This window comes from Lepidochelys kempii, chromosome 3 (genome assembly GCF_965140285.1).
Source record: "Lepidochelys kempii isolate rLepKem1 chromosome 3, rLepKem1.hap1, whole genome shotgun sequence".
Classification (NCBI taxonomy): Eukaryota; Metazoa; Chordata; order Testudines; family Cheloniidae; genus Lepidochelys; species Lepidochelys kempii.
Genome location: NC_136382.1, coordinates 109,039,242 through 109,053,421, shown reverse-complemented (window position 1 = coordinate 109,053,421; position 14,180 = coordinate 109,039,242). Strand labels below are relative to the sequence as shown.

Below are 14,180 nucleotides of genomic sequence, written 5' to 3'. Positions count from 1 at the left end.
ACTGGTATTTGAGAGAGCTTAATTTTCTTCCCAGTGAATTATCATTATTTGTAAGTAATTTTGTCAGACTTATATTTGACCTAAAATATGTGAACTTGTACTCACTGCTTTTATTTATTGAAGATGAACTGTCATTTCATACAGATTTCCTTAGCCAAGATTTTACATATAATGGGGCAGTTTTAATAAAGGTACTCCAAAATAAAGGAATAGATATTCAAAGGCTCAAATAGCACACAGGTTCCTAACTCTCACTGAAAGTCAATGGGAATTAGGTGCCTAAAGCTGTGCCTTTGAAATTCTTCCCCAAAGAGCATTGTAGTGCTGAGGTTGAACTTTATGTACTAAATTATGGTTTATAATTCAAACCTAAAAGCATGCACAATGGCTTTACTTTGCCAGAACCATTAAGATAATACAATTATTTAATGCAAAGGCATATCTACACAAAATATGTAAAATATTTTATAATGCAATAATATACAGTATTAAACAATAATTAATCATGATTATTTACAAAATAATGGTGTTTCATAACAAATTTTGTTTCTGGTAATTTCTAGACAGCTGAGTTATTTTATTCTTTACAGCTATACAGCATCTACATTTGACTGAGCATGATAATTGTTTGCACCTCACCACCCGTGACAAAATATGACCTCACATCCACAAAAGCTCAAAAAGCCCTGAGAAATATTTAAACCAAGACCAGAAAGACATTTTTGTTCTTCTGGCTAGTGAAAAACAGCTATGCTTGCTGTTAACAAATCATCGCCTCCTTCAGAGAAGCTAAAACGCCGAATTACCTAAAAATGCTAGTCTGTGCAAACATAAAAAATAAATCTGATGCTTCAGAACCTTCTGACTATAGTTCTGACTCCAGCCTCCCAGTCTTGGGTAAAAGAGAGAAAAGGGCAACACTTAACTAACAAAAAATGACATCTGCAATATACTTGATTCTCCCGTACAGAGCTTCAGACAGGGGCACACCATGGAGACAACCACTACAGCAATTAACACATGACACTTCTTATGATAATGGGTAGAGGCCACATATCATTGCTCAAATTATTTTACCTTTTTTCAGATATGAACCAAAAGGTGCTATTGGACTACCTAGATAACACAGCTGAAGTAGATGGTGTAGTACTACTGCTCCAATCATTCATTTCCAAGAGGATTCAGAGAGTGCTGATAGGAAATTGCTCCTCTTCAAGACACCAAAGTTATTTCAGCTCCCCTTTTTTTCAGCATCTACATAAGACCATTTGAAGATGTGGCAAGATACAACAGGCTCCAATGTCAACATGTCAAGGACACTTTCCTGTATATAGCATTTTCAAAAGATAAAAGCAGTGCAAGAATGTCATAAGGCCAACAAGACAGGAGCTACTGAATTAATAGTTAGCCTCAGACTGAACCTAGACAAGACTGAGGCAGTGCTGGTAAGAAGAAAAATGCTTTGAAGAAATAGCTGGTACATTGTCCTTGGCTTCACATTCAATGTAATGCTCTGTGAATCTATTTAACACATCACTAAGCTAAGGCATCAGATAGTATCAGAGACGTTACAAAAAAAAAAAAAAAAAATGCTTCTTCCACTGCAGTTTGCTAGTAAACTTTACTATTTACTCCCAGATGAGGCTCTGGCCACAGTGATCCATTCATTAGTCACCTCCAGACTGGATTATCACAATTCACTCTATTCTAGGATAGAACATGAACACAATGCAGATACTCCATCTTGGGCTGCCTCTCTGCTGACGGGGACAGACTTCCATCAACACTTCACTTCTGTGTTCCCTCCATTGTCTACTAGTCCATTTTCATTTCATGTTCAAAGCTTTGGTATCAGAAATCAGATTAGCCCAGAGGACAACCACTTTGAGGACACACTGCAAGATCCTTCATAACTGGCATGATAGTGATAAATTATTTTCCAAGCAAAGCATTCCTTCACCGGGGGGAGAGAAAGGCAGACAACTCCATGAAGGGCAACAGGAATTTTACATGAGAAGTCATTAGGTGGCATTCAGCTTCTATAACTTTATTGATGTATTCAACCATGCATTTTCTTTTTAAATTTACTCCTTTTCAGTTTAAGATACTTTTTTCTTTTGCTCAGTATTGGTCCTTGCTTCTCAGAGGCTCAGATGATTATTTACATAGCGAGTAAGATTAAGGTTGCCACATTATGAATTCTTGACTGATCGAGTTCAGAAATTATGACAGATCTTAACATTTTTAGATTGTTACGTTACTTGATCTTACCAGCATGGCAAGAGATTTATTTCTTCCAGCAAGACATTTAGGGTAAGATTTTCAAAAGCAGTCAGCATTGGGTTAACCACATCCACTCATGTCAATGGTAAAACTCTCATTGACTTCAATAGGAGAAAAGATAGGCCATGCATGAGCACTTTTGAAAGTCGTATCCTTAGGTCATCTGATTTCTCAGTAGAGTTTAAATAAAGTATCATTATAAAATATCATTGTAATTGCATCCGATGAAGTGAGCTGTAGCTCTCGAAACCTTATGCTCAAATAAATTGGTTAGTCTCTAAGATGCCACAAGTACTCCTTTTCTTTTTGCGGATACAGACTAACACGGCTGCTACTCTGAAAACTGTCATTGTAATATGTATACTTCACATAGAATTTTATGGTAAAATTTTGTTTTGTATTAGATTTCAGTTAAGTTTGTGTAAATATATGTAGACCCTTTGCCCCTCCTGTCACCTAATTTAAAAACAATACATTACAACAATTAAACAGTATGCTTGCACATATAGGTTTGTTTCATTAATTAATGTAAAGGGAAAGGCAATTCCAATTGTTTAAAGATGATTTTTTAAAAAGTGAGATAGTAGTAGATTCTCTAATAGTATAGCAAAAAACCCCAAACCCAAATACTCACAGTTTCCAACTGATCCATTAGTTTGGATAAAAATTTGCGGCACTCTGGGGTTTTACTGTCAAGCTTCATCCCAGTCTGCATGGCATACAAACGGCCTTTAAAGGAGAGAAAATATTAAAAGGTCACCAATGAACTTTCTGTGTGTGTTTGTGTGTATGTCTGTCTATATACAGATGTCCCAAAACCAGATATTTTGAGGAACAATTTCATTTTTACATTGTTAAATCATAACTCTAACCCTATCGAGTGTTCAACTACATTCGTTATTGCACACTTAGGGCAAACTGGATTCTGCAAAGATTTATGCATGTGCTTCACTTTTTGCACTTAGTAATCAATTGATTTCAATCAGTAAGTTTTTGCAGATTGAGACCTAAAATATAACTATAATGAAGCATTTGTAAATAAACACCATCCTTAGTTCATCTCCCCTAGGTATAAGAGTTTATCCGAATTAGAGTGATGATTAGGAGTTATAGACCCATTTCCCTTATTAAGAGGCTCCCTTTTTGAAAGAATAGTGTATGTCAGGAGCTGACCACAACAAACTAATAGGTTTAGAGTTTAAATTTCTGTTCTAATAATTTTTTTTTAAATATCCTGATTTAATAGGATTAAATTTAAGGTTTGACAGGTGTAACAAACCTGTCCAATTTTAATATTTTTGGAATTTAAACTTAAGAATTTTCATTTTGTATTCTCAAAACGCAGTTTCTCTATCCAGAGAAGTATTTTGAAGGTACTGACTACAGGCAAGTGAAGCACAGGGAGGGCTTAAGACATAGAAAAGAACTAAGAGTCATAACAAGAAACTTCAAATCCCAAATCTGCCATTCTTTCTCAGACCTCCCAACTGTCCAAAAACTTCTCTCTTCTGATGTTTTATACTCACCTAGTCTCCTGCATGTCAAACTTTTTCTCCAGAGCTAACTATCTATTCTCCTTCCTATGCTAATATTGCTGCTGGATGGACCCTGGTTGAGCCAAATAAAAGTTCAGAATGTTTTAACTGCAGCAGATAGACAAGAATCTTTGAGTACGTTTATACTGCAATTAAAAAACGTGGCAGATTTAGGCTCCCGGGCTGAAAGGAGCTGTTTAATGGCATTGTAGACTTTCAGACTTGGGCTGGAGCCTGGGCTCTAGGGCCCGCAAGGTGAGAGGATCCAAGAGCTTGGGCTGTAGCCTGAGCCTGAACCTCTACTCCGCAATTAAACAGCTCCTTAGCCCAAGCCCAGCATGTCTGAGTCAGCTGACAAGGGCCAGCCGCAAGTGTCTAACTGCAGTGTAGACATACACTTTAACACCAGGGCCTGCACTAGGCGATGGTGAGTTGGCCATATTAAGAATCTTTTCCATTTGGAGGAACTTTCTGCTCTGTGCCAGAATTTCCTGAATGCATAAGGAGCAGTCCCTGTCCCTGGTGCTCAGCCAACATCCAACCAGTCAGATGCAGTGACTTCAGGTCTGGATGGTATACTTGACTCTGGTTTGCAACAGAAGGTCTGGGCAATCTGGGAGCCTGATCGGTGGTTATGTGTACATTTGTAACAGGTCCGTCAGCCAAAATTGCCTCTCATACTAGGGAGCTTTGAGAATGAGAGTGATATGGTCTTGTCTGGCTTTGGCAAGTCACCCTGGAGGATTAGTAGAAAGGCATATAGAAGGCCTTGACTCCACTGCAGAAGGAAGGCAATGATCCTGGACACATCCTCTCTATCAGGTCTATCAGCAGAGGCCCATACTGATGGAATATCAACTTGGTGATGGATTTCTGCAGCGACCACTTGTAAATGGGGACAGTTTCCTGCTTAGGAAGTTCGCCAAGATGCTACTGGCTCCTACTGGTGCAGAGCTACCAGGGTTATGCCATACAGTTGGCACCAACTCCAAAGCTTGACTGTCTCTGCAGATGTAGGAAAGAGCAGGAGCCTCCTTGCTTGATTATGAAGTGCATCGCTGACATACTGTCTGACAGCAACAACACTTCCAAGTATCACAGGACAGAAAGAAGTGTTGCATACCAGTCTGATGGCTCTGAGCTCTAAGACGTTTATGTGCGGGTCCATGTCTTCCAGTGACAGTGACCCTTGTATCTGTAGATGGTCCAGATGGGCTCCCCAAACTGCTCTGACATGTCCATGATAGATGGCCTTGAAGATGATGGGCCACAAAACCTACACCTTTTTGGACACTGCCTGTTTTGCAGGGGTTAGATCAGTGGTCCCCAAACTTTTCAGGGTCACATGCCCACACCCCGGTCTGCGCCCTCCCCATCCCCGCTAGGAGCCAGAAGTAGCACCACGGCTCCCGGGGGGGGGAGGGGCCAAGCCTGGAAGTTGGAGCAGAGCTGGGGGCGGAATGGGTCTGGGTGGCACTCCCCCTCTGCCCCCCAGAGGGGCTGGCCTGGGCCCAGCAGTCCCCCCTCCCCCAAATATTCCTCCACACCCAACACTAGCGGGGCACATCCCACAATTTGGGGACCATTGTTTTAAACTGACCTCTACCAGAATAGCAGCCATCTCAGGAAGGCTATCAAGTTGTATCAATTACATACTTAATAGACATATAAACTAATAATGTGAGGCAACCTGGTGCCACTGTAGTGGGGTGTGACTTCACCCTATTCAGTAATGACCGAAGTGAGAGGAATCTATCCTCTGGTAGGTAAGCCCTTGCTGTTGGGGGATCTATCTTGGCTCCTTGGAATTCTATCTGGGAAGGGATAAGAGACTATTTCTCACCATCCACTAGGAGGCCCGGAGAGCACATTTGAGACTTAGAGTTTCCTGATGTTAGCTACCTCTGATGAGCCAGTCATTTAAGTACAGATAGACATGAATGCCCTTTTTCTACAGGTGTGCTGCCACCTTTTGTAAAAGCTCTTGGTGCTGTGGACAGTATCTCGTACTGATAGTGATTTGGTCCCATCATAAATCTCAGATACATCCTGTGGGCTGGGTGGATGGCAATGTGGAAATATGCATCCTGTAAGTTTAAAGCGACAAATCAATCCTGAGCCTGAAGTGATGACATGATGGAGGCAAGCATTACCATTCTTTACTTTGAGGTGCTGTATTTGTTCAGTCTCCTCAGATCTAGGATAGGACAAAGCCCCCCCCCCAACTCTTCAGTGGAAGAGATTTCTATTCCTGATATGTCCTTATTCTGTACTACCTCTTCTATAGCTCCTAGACAAAGTAATGAGGCCACTACTGTTTGTAACAGGCTCTCATGAGAAGGGTCACAGAAGATGGATGGGGAAAGTCCATGGGGTAGGGGGCAAAGAAAAAGAAATGGATGGGGTAGCCATGGGACGTCCAGCACTCATTTGCTACCTATACAGCACTCCTCTGTCAGCTGTTGTTATCTCTGACCAGACCCAATAGATGGTGGTGAAGTGATTTCCGAAGGTCAGGTCTGGGATGGTCTTGATGTGGCTCTCAACACCCTCATCAAATCTGCTGACTCTGGGACGAATCATGGAGTGTAAGAGAGGAGGATGGGCATGCCTCCTGAGGTTGCTTTCTGAGCAGATATTCCAGCTGGCAACTGTGGGAATAAGCCTGTATTCTTTGTCTATGATGGGCTGATATAGGAAGGGCCTGAATTACAGCATTGTGATGTAGATCTCTAAAGAGCTCAGCACTGCCCTGGAATACTTGAGAGAACAGAGTACCTCTTCTGATTGCTTGCTGAAGAGCTCTATGCCCTCAAAAAGTAGGTCCTCTACTGTCACTTGGACTTCTTTTGGAATCCCAGACTCCTGTAACCAGGAGGCCAAGCACATTGTGACTGCTGTAGCCATGTGGTCAAATCTACTGTCAGTTGTAGCGCTGTTTTCATTACCATCTGTCCAGCTCCTCTCCAGAGTTCTGCAGGAGCCTAGACAGAAAGAGGATTACTCTTTCCCCCATCAGAAAACTATTTAGTGAACTGAGTCTGGTAGTTCATGATGCAGAATTGGAGGGAGGCTGATAAGTAAACCTTTTGGCCAAAAAGGTCCAGTTCCTTGAAGACCGTATCTTTTAGAGTCTCCTTGTGAAATTAGTCATTTCCTGGACTGCAATACCACAAGAGACCCTGGTGTCAAATGCACATAAAATGTTTGAAGACTAAGTGGAAATTGATAATGCTTTTCTACTCTGCAGAAGGTGAAGCAAGATGGGGTATGCTACAGTCCATCTGCTAGGTCCAATATGCTCTCATTGATTGGTAGGGCAATTCCTGTCGACAGTGATGAGCTAAGGATATCAAATAGCTTGTCGTGTTCTCTTGGTTCACCACTAGCTTGATGTGCAAGGCTGAAGCTATCTTCAACAGCACATTTTGGAAGATCCTAAAATCACTGATGGCCAGTGTCAGGGCCAAGTTTACTGCTTCATCCAGAGAAGAGGATGCATTAGGTGGGCAAGGCAATAGGAGATTTTCCTGAACAACCTCTGCATCCTCACAAGGGGATTCCTCTGGTTCCAAATTGGGGGTCCTGGCAATTGATAGGGACAGTGACCGAGACCTCCTTCTCTTTCCTGACATGTGATGGGCTCCATTCTAGACCTGTGGGAAACTAGACCTAGTAAGGCCAGTAAAGTCATTGTGATAAATTGTATGGGTATTGGCCAGACAGTGGTTGGCCTGTCCACTGCCAGTCATGCACCAGAGCTTGGTAAAGTGTGTTTCTGAAATTCCTCCACGGTAATGTTCCAATCTAATGGGAGAAGGTTTCCTGCTCAAAGTCAGGACAAAGGAGTGGCTTGGCGATGGCACGGGGGAGTACATCTCTGGGAAGGGTGGTGTTGATGGGTGCAGGTCTAGAGCTGGTGCCAGTTCTAGTGCTGAGACAAGGGGCAAAGGACAATTCTTCAAAGGTGTACCTTGGTACCTGAAAGGGCTCACTGATTGGTGTCAGTACCAGGCCAAGTCTCAGTGTTAACATCAGTGCCTGAAACATGGTCTCACAATCCTGCTTCTATCCCTCGATGTCAAGGAGCGTTTGGGGAAGACTTGTCTTTGGAGGAATTTTGACTCCTCCTTATGGGACAAGCTCTCTGTGGGTATGCTGCTCAGTGTCTGAAGTAGTCAAAATGGGCGCCGGGTCTCTTTCCTTGGAAGCTGACATAGATGCGCTTGGTGCCAAGACCACTCGTGCATAAGGTGCTGGGGATCTTGACACTGGTCCCAGTGGTCCTGGCATCCTTTTAGAATTCTTCTCCCCACTAGAACTGGAGGTATGGGTATCTGGTTACTTTGGCACTTGCTGCAGATAGCTTCCTCAACTCCAGCTTGGAAGATGTCTCTTTCATGGATTTCTCCAAGAGATGTAATTTGAGCCTTGTGTTTCCTGATTTTTGGGTGCAGGAGGGGAAAGAGTGTCAGCTTAAGCGCTTTTCAGGGATATGTCCCTCCCTGAGGCAGAAAAGACATATGCTGTGCATGATGAGCAAGGTTTAAACCCAGTGGGTTAAGTGACCATTATGCTGGTAGTTGGCACCCAGCGCCTCATTCCAGCAGGGGATTTCCCCTTTTTTTTTTTTTTTTTTTTGCTGGTCCAAAAGACAAGTCATAAATTTAAATAATAGGAGTGAACAGGAATTTCTTCAGAGTAAAGTTGGGTTTGAAGCTTGAGAAACAGAGTTGACTGGACACCATTCAGGTTCCATCTTGAAGCCATGAACTGTAAAAGGGAACTGAGGGAGGGTGACGGGTCCTCGACATTTTCTGCCCTCATACTGGAGCACAAAGAGGCAAAGGGCACATAGACTGCCCTGATGGACGCTGTCATGTGAAAGATTCCAAACCTGCATGAATGAGGCACATGTGCATGTACACTGGGATCCACTATGACATATTCAAAGAGAAATTTAAAGGCTATCAGAAAAGAACCTAGACCCTGCACCTGGTCAGTGCAAATATAAAATTAATTTACTAAGCTAGCAATAAAATATTCTAAGTGTTCAGCCTCACGAATAGCGGTATTAAGTGTCAGTTCTACATTAGGGCTTGTGGATGCTTATAAACATGATCACTTTAGGAACACTGGATCCCTTGCCTTATTGTAAAAAATCAAAGTAAAATGGGGTTCTCTTAGCCTTCATATTTTCTGACAAAGTTCCAATCATGTGTTTTATGGAAGAGATTCTAAGACATTACCCCTGAAATTACTGTACCTTCTGCAAAATAAGGTCTGAAGTTATGTTCTATACCAGGCGTGGCCAAACTTACTGATCCTCCGAGTCTCATACAATAATCTTAAAAAGTTCGCTAGCTGGGCGTGCCTGCTGGGGTACAAGGCTTCTACCCTGCAGTAGGCACCTGACAAGGCTGAAGCCCCAAGCCGCAGCAGACATGCCCCACGGGGCTGAAGCCCCACCGCCCTGCCACAGGGCAGAAGCCCTGAGCTCCCCGCCCCCAGTCTGGTAGGTGGAGAATGGGGGAGGGACAGGGAGTGCTCCACGAGCTGCATTTTAACTGTCAAAGAGCCACACGTGGGTCACGAGCCGCAGTTTGGCCACCCCTGCCCTATACAATGTAAAAATTTAAAAAGCAAAATCCACAATAGTTGATTCAAAATACAGATTTTCTCCATTTCATTTCATTTTTCCACTTGGTTTATCTTATTTATCTATTTCACAGTAACAGGATAACAACTCACAGGTTCTTTTCTCCATATTTTTTAAACATGGAATGTAAACCAATAATTCTATGTTATGTTGTGGGAGGAGGAAGAAGGAAATTTGGAGACTTTTTTACAAAGATATGCCCAACAATGGTTGAAGGTAAAAAGTAAATGGGTCACTGAAGGTATGTGGAGTCATCTAACCATGTTATTTCATTGCCAGAATAGAACATACTCAATTGTAATAAAATAACTAATCACCATAAAGTACATTTAATTTTTAGTATTAACTGTACAGTAAAGTGGAAACTGCCTCGACAACTCCAGTGAATTAATGCGGAAGTTATCAGTCTGTCCCCCCTTCACATCATTATACATTAAATCCAGTAAGATTGCCGGGGGTGGGGGGGGAGGCAGGGGCGGAGTGTAACAAGCTGATTTTGAAACTGGCAGAGGGACTTGACAGTGATTGCAGTAGGGAACACGCAACCCCCATTCTGAAGGCAGACAAATCAGAGGACATATTGAACTTGCTGTGTAAGTAAAAAAGGGCTGCAAACTTCCTCCAATGATTCTGAAGTAGAGCAGAATCACCTTGGCTATCAGTTATTAGGTTTGAGCAGTGAGTCTTACAATCTGGTAAGTCTTTCCAAAGTTTAGGAAATGTACCTCATATGAGCCAAATACCACATTATTTCAAAACCAAATTTCTTCAAAGCAGACAAAGCATGCACTCCTTATTCAGGATCATGCACTGGCCAAGTTTTAAAACGTTAAAATAAATCTGAGTTATTTAACCACAAAAAAGACAAACATTTTTTAGCAGATGAAAAACAACTTTTGCCTTCGGACTCCTCCCTGTACACATTTGGATAATTTAAAAAATAGCCTAACAGCTGTATCATCAACAATGCAAAAACAAAAACAAAGTTCTAATTTTGAGACTAAATAGGAACTTCAGTCCAAAAGATATGTTTTGGGTAAAAGCTCTGAGCAACTGAAAATAAGAGTTTGGCAACTGAAAGAAACTCAATAAGTTTAAAAGCAGATGGAATTTATCATATGTACTCCCTTATCCCTTCCCCCCCCCCCCCAAAAAAAAACACTTACATTAAGATATAGTTAAGTTTAAGAGTATGTACCAGTATTTTATTTTTTTTACCCTCCAAGGTGCTGCAATTATTCTAAAACCAAGCATTACAAATCCACAAAATTTAGAATTAAGGATACACTTAAAAGAAACTCAAACATATTAAAATAAGCACATATGAAGCACCCAAACAACTTTTAACTCTGCCCTGCAGTAGGGCTAACCATATGAATATGATTAAGGCATTTTAGTGTTTGCAGTCCCACATACAATTAAACACATTTTTAAAACACACTAGATTTTTTCCCCTACTTTTTGCCCCCCAGGGCTGTGTTACAGGAACACAGAAATTGCCATACTTTATCAGATCCACAAACCATCTAGTCCAGTGATTTCTGATGATGGCCAGCACCAGAGGCTTCAGATGGGTTTGCAAGAAACACTGTATTAGGCAGATGCTGAATAACCTACCTCCCACATTAGGTGTCATCCTAATTTTTAATAGTTAGAGTTTGGCATAAAACCTGGTAGCATGAGGTTTAATATTGCCTCTAAAATTTGCTAGTATTAACTATAAAAACTCTGGATATTCTTGTTATGCATATAAATATCTAAGCTCTTTTTGAATTCTATTAATTTTTTGGACTCAACAACATCAGTGATCTAATTCAGATTTATGCAAAAAATATTTATTGGTTTTCACTTTTGAATTTGTTGCTTTTCAATTTAATTGACTGTCCCCTTTCTCGTAAGGCAGGGAGAAAACAGAAATGTCCCATCTACCTCCTCTATTCCATTAATTGTTTTATATACTTTTTTGATGTCTCTTTTCTAAGGTAAACAAATCTAATCTTTTCAATCTCTCTTCATATGAAAGTGTTTCCATGCCCCTAGTCATTTTTGTGACCTTTTTCTAGCCCTCTCCCCCCACCTTTAGAAAAACTCTGAAATATCCTTTTAAAGATGGGATGACCAAAGTATTCTAGTTGGGAGTAAGCCATAAGCATTATATTTTTCTCCATCCTGTTGCTTATGCAAACTAAAGTCCCGATCCTACAAAGACATACTTAATTTTACTACAGTGAGCAGTCCAAAAGTGAGGTTGAGCATGCATGTAGGTGTTTGAAAGATAAGGACTTCACATATTTGTTATTCCGACTGCAACTGAACAACAAGCAAATATCTTCATTGAGCTGTAGGCAGTGATGCCCAAATCTTCTTCTCAAGTTCAGGTTGTTCCTTTTCTGAAATTTTTTAACTGACACCTAATAGCCAGAAGACAAAACTTGCTAGGCCCTAAGCACTGCTCAGTAAGATGGGATTTCTCAATATTCAGGGGCAACTCCCAAATGAGAAACCAAATTCCCACCTCTTCCCACCAGTTTGCTGAGCGAAACCAGACATTAATAAATCATAAATGATATTTCCTCATTTCTTTTCTGAAAGAAAACAGACTGAATATTTACATTCCCTTAAACCCAGAAATTTTAGTTTCCATGATATTGCAAAAGCAATGGAACATATAGCTATGATACTTGCTAAGGTCACACAAATTCTGTTTTGTCTGACAATGTTTGATTCCTAATAGCCTCATAGGGAGGTTAAGTTGCTTAGTACCACATACAGCACAGAATGAGATCCTCTTTATGCTCTGAATTAAAACTGTATTATTGCAGCCAAAGGAGTCTGCTTTTAAAACAATGAGAATACTTTACACAAGTGCTTAATGGCTCAAGGTGTCATTTTATATCAAGATGATTATGAAGCTCATTTTCCAATTACTTCTCTTCTCTTGAACTTGAAACAATGTATTTATTGCTTGTCCCTAAAGGAACCAATAATACTCTGTAAACTGAAGAGCTAGGCTTAAAATGAAGGCAGCCACTTGATGTTAACCTTTTGATCAAAAATATACTCAGTGGAAAGAAAGCCAAGCAGTTGTAACTTCTGAAATAAAAGCCATAGTTAGTCATACATTCCAGCTGCAAGAACTCACAAATTTCCAAAGTCTTAACCGGACCTTTTAGAAGAGCTTAGGTATTCTTTGTCAGAAAAAAAGTGACCTACAAATCTTCAATACTACTTGTGATACAGATGTGGGCTATCTGAAGATGAATAAAAGATGCTGATTACTCATTTTTAATCTCACCTCTGTTTCAAGCACTTTGCTTAATATATAATTACAGAATTATATTACCTTTGCTCCCATGTTCTTAAAATTAACAAAATATTTTAGCAGCTCAAATTAAGTCTACTCAAACAAAACTAAATCAACATGCAGAGACTGGGGTGGTGGAGAGGTAAAAAAAGGTTTGTGGAGTAAATTACTGCCACCATCATTTAATACTGCAAAGAGTACTTGCTAGTAATATATTACTGAAATCGCTTTAAATCTTTTTATACACAAAGATAGAAATATGTTTTACTAATCATTAACAGTTTGTTTCTATTTCTTTTCTTAATTTTTTTTTTTTTAAGACAGGACATTTATCTTCAAAGTCAAAGACTTGGCAAGTAATAATTCGCAGAAAAATGTTTTTCAAAGAAGTGAATATTTATGTTTCAATTTGTTGCCCTTAATCTTTGTTCAGTAAATACTAAATGTGGGTGTGCTGGAAGGAATTATACAATGAGCTTTGACACAAACTGTTCTGCTTTTATTCATGTCACTCAATACTAGTTTATTCCTCCTTTTCTAATGCACAGCACAATTTCACCATGAGTAGTATGTCTTTAATTTGTGCATAGCACTCATTTCTATAACATAGTATATTATTCCAGATTTCAGCCAGGATAACAGAAACTTTATTTTTTAAATGAATTTAGTGCTGAATAAAAATAAAATAGCAGCAAATGAAGTTTTATCCACAGAATCGATATTACTGTTAGCTGCTATCTTCTAATTCTGTCCTACCACATGCTTCTACTCTGGCCTAGAGGGATGACGAATTGTAATGACAAATAGGTAGTTCTCTCTCCAGGAGGGTAGATTTTTTTTAAGTTGGATTTTTTAAAATTTAAATCTGACTTTTTATTTTATGTAAATTATAATGAGCTTTTCCTTTTGAAAATAAACCTGTTTAAAATGAAATCTGAATTTAATAAAAAATATGTTGAATCTATGACTGTCACCATCAAACATTTTGAGTTAAAGGATGCTTTTCTAAATAAAGAAAAAATCAGAGGAAAAACATTTAATTTTTGAGATCAAGCTTTAAGAATATGGCACAATAGGTCATGAACTGTAGTAAGGGCTTGATCCTGGGGGGGACCCAGGGACAGCGCTACTGGGTGCAAAAGACTGGCAAAGTGATCACAGGCATTGGGACCTGGCCTCTTACTCCAGGAGACCCCATCATGTATCACATCAGGATCATCCACCTCAGTCTCTTACTCCTATTTTATAGCTTACTCCCTGACTGGCTCAGTTCTCAAAATTATGAAAATTTATGAGTCAACTCATCACAGAAGCTTACTCTCCAGTTCATGGAAGAGCACTAACCTGCCCAGTAACTACAAGCCCTGCTTTGGATGGTTCTAGGCACTTCAGGTAAACG

The 14,180-nt window shown here is 40.1% G+C and overlaps 1 protein-coding gene across 2 annotated transcripts in view; it reads right to left on the bottom strand.

Annotated features, from left to right (window-relative positions):
* Positions 1–14,180, bottom strand: part of VTA1 (vesicle trafficking 1) — a 75,898-nt gene that overhangs the window by 48,065 nt on the left and 13,653 nt on the right. The window contains exons 1-2 of one of the 2 annotated variants that reach the window (XM_073337487.2): positions 2,918–2,993; positions 1,078–1,324 (exon numbers count right to left, since the gene is read on the bottom strand). Coding sequence is in view for 1 of the 2 variants with exons in the window: in XM_073337486.1 (XP_073193587.1) it covers positions 2,918–3,012 (95 nt within the window). In the remaining variant the exon portion in view is untranslated. Of the gene's footprint in view, positions 1–1,077; positions 1,325–2,917; positions 3,013–14,180 lie in introns of those variants that run through there. The other variant, XM_073337486.1, reaches the window with a different exon arrangement.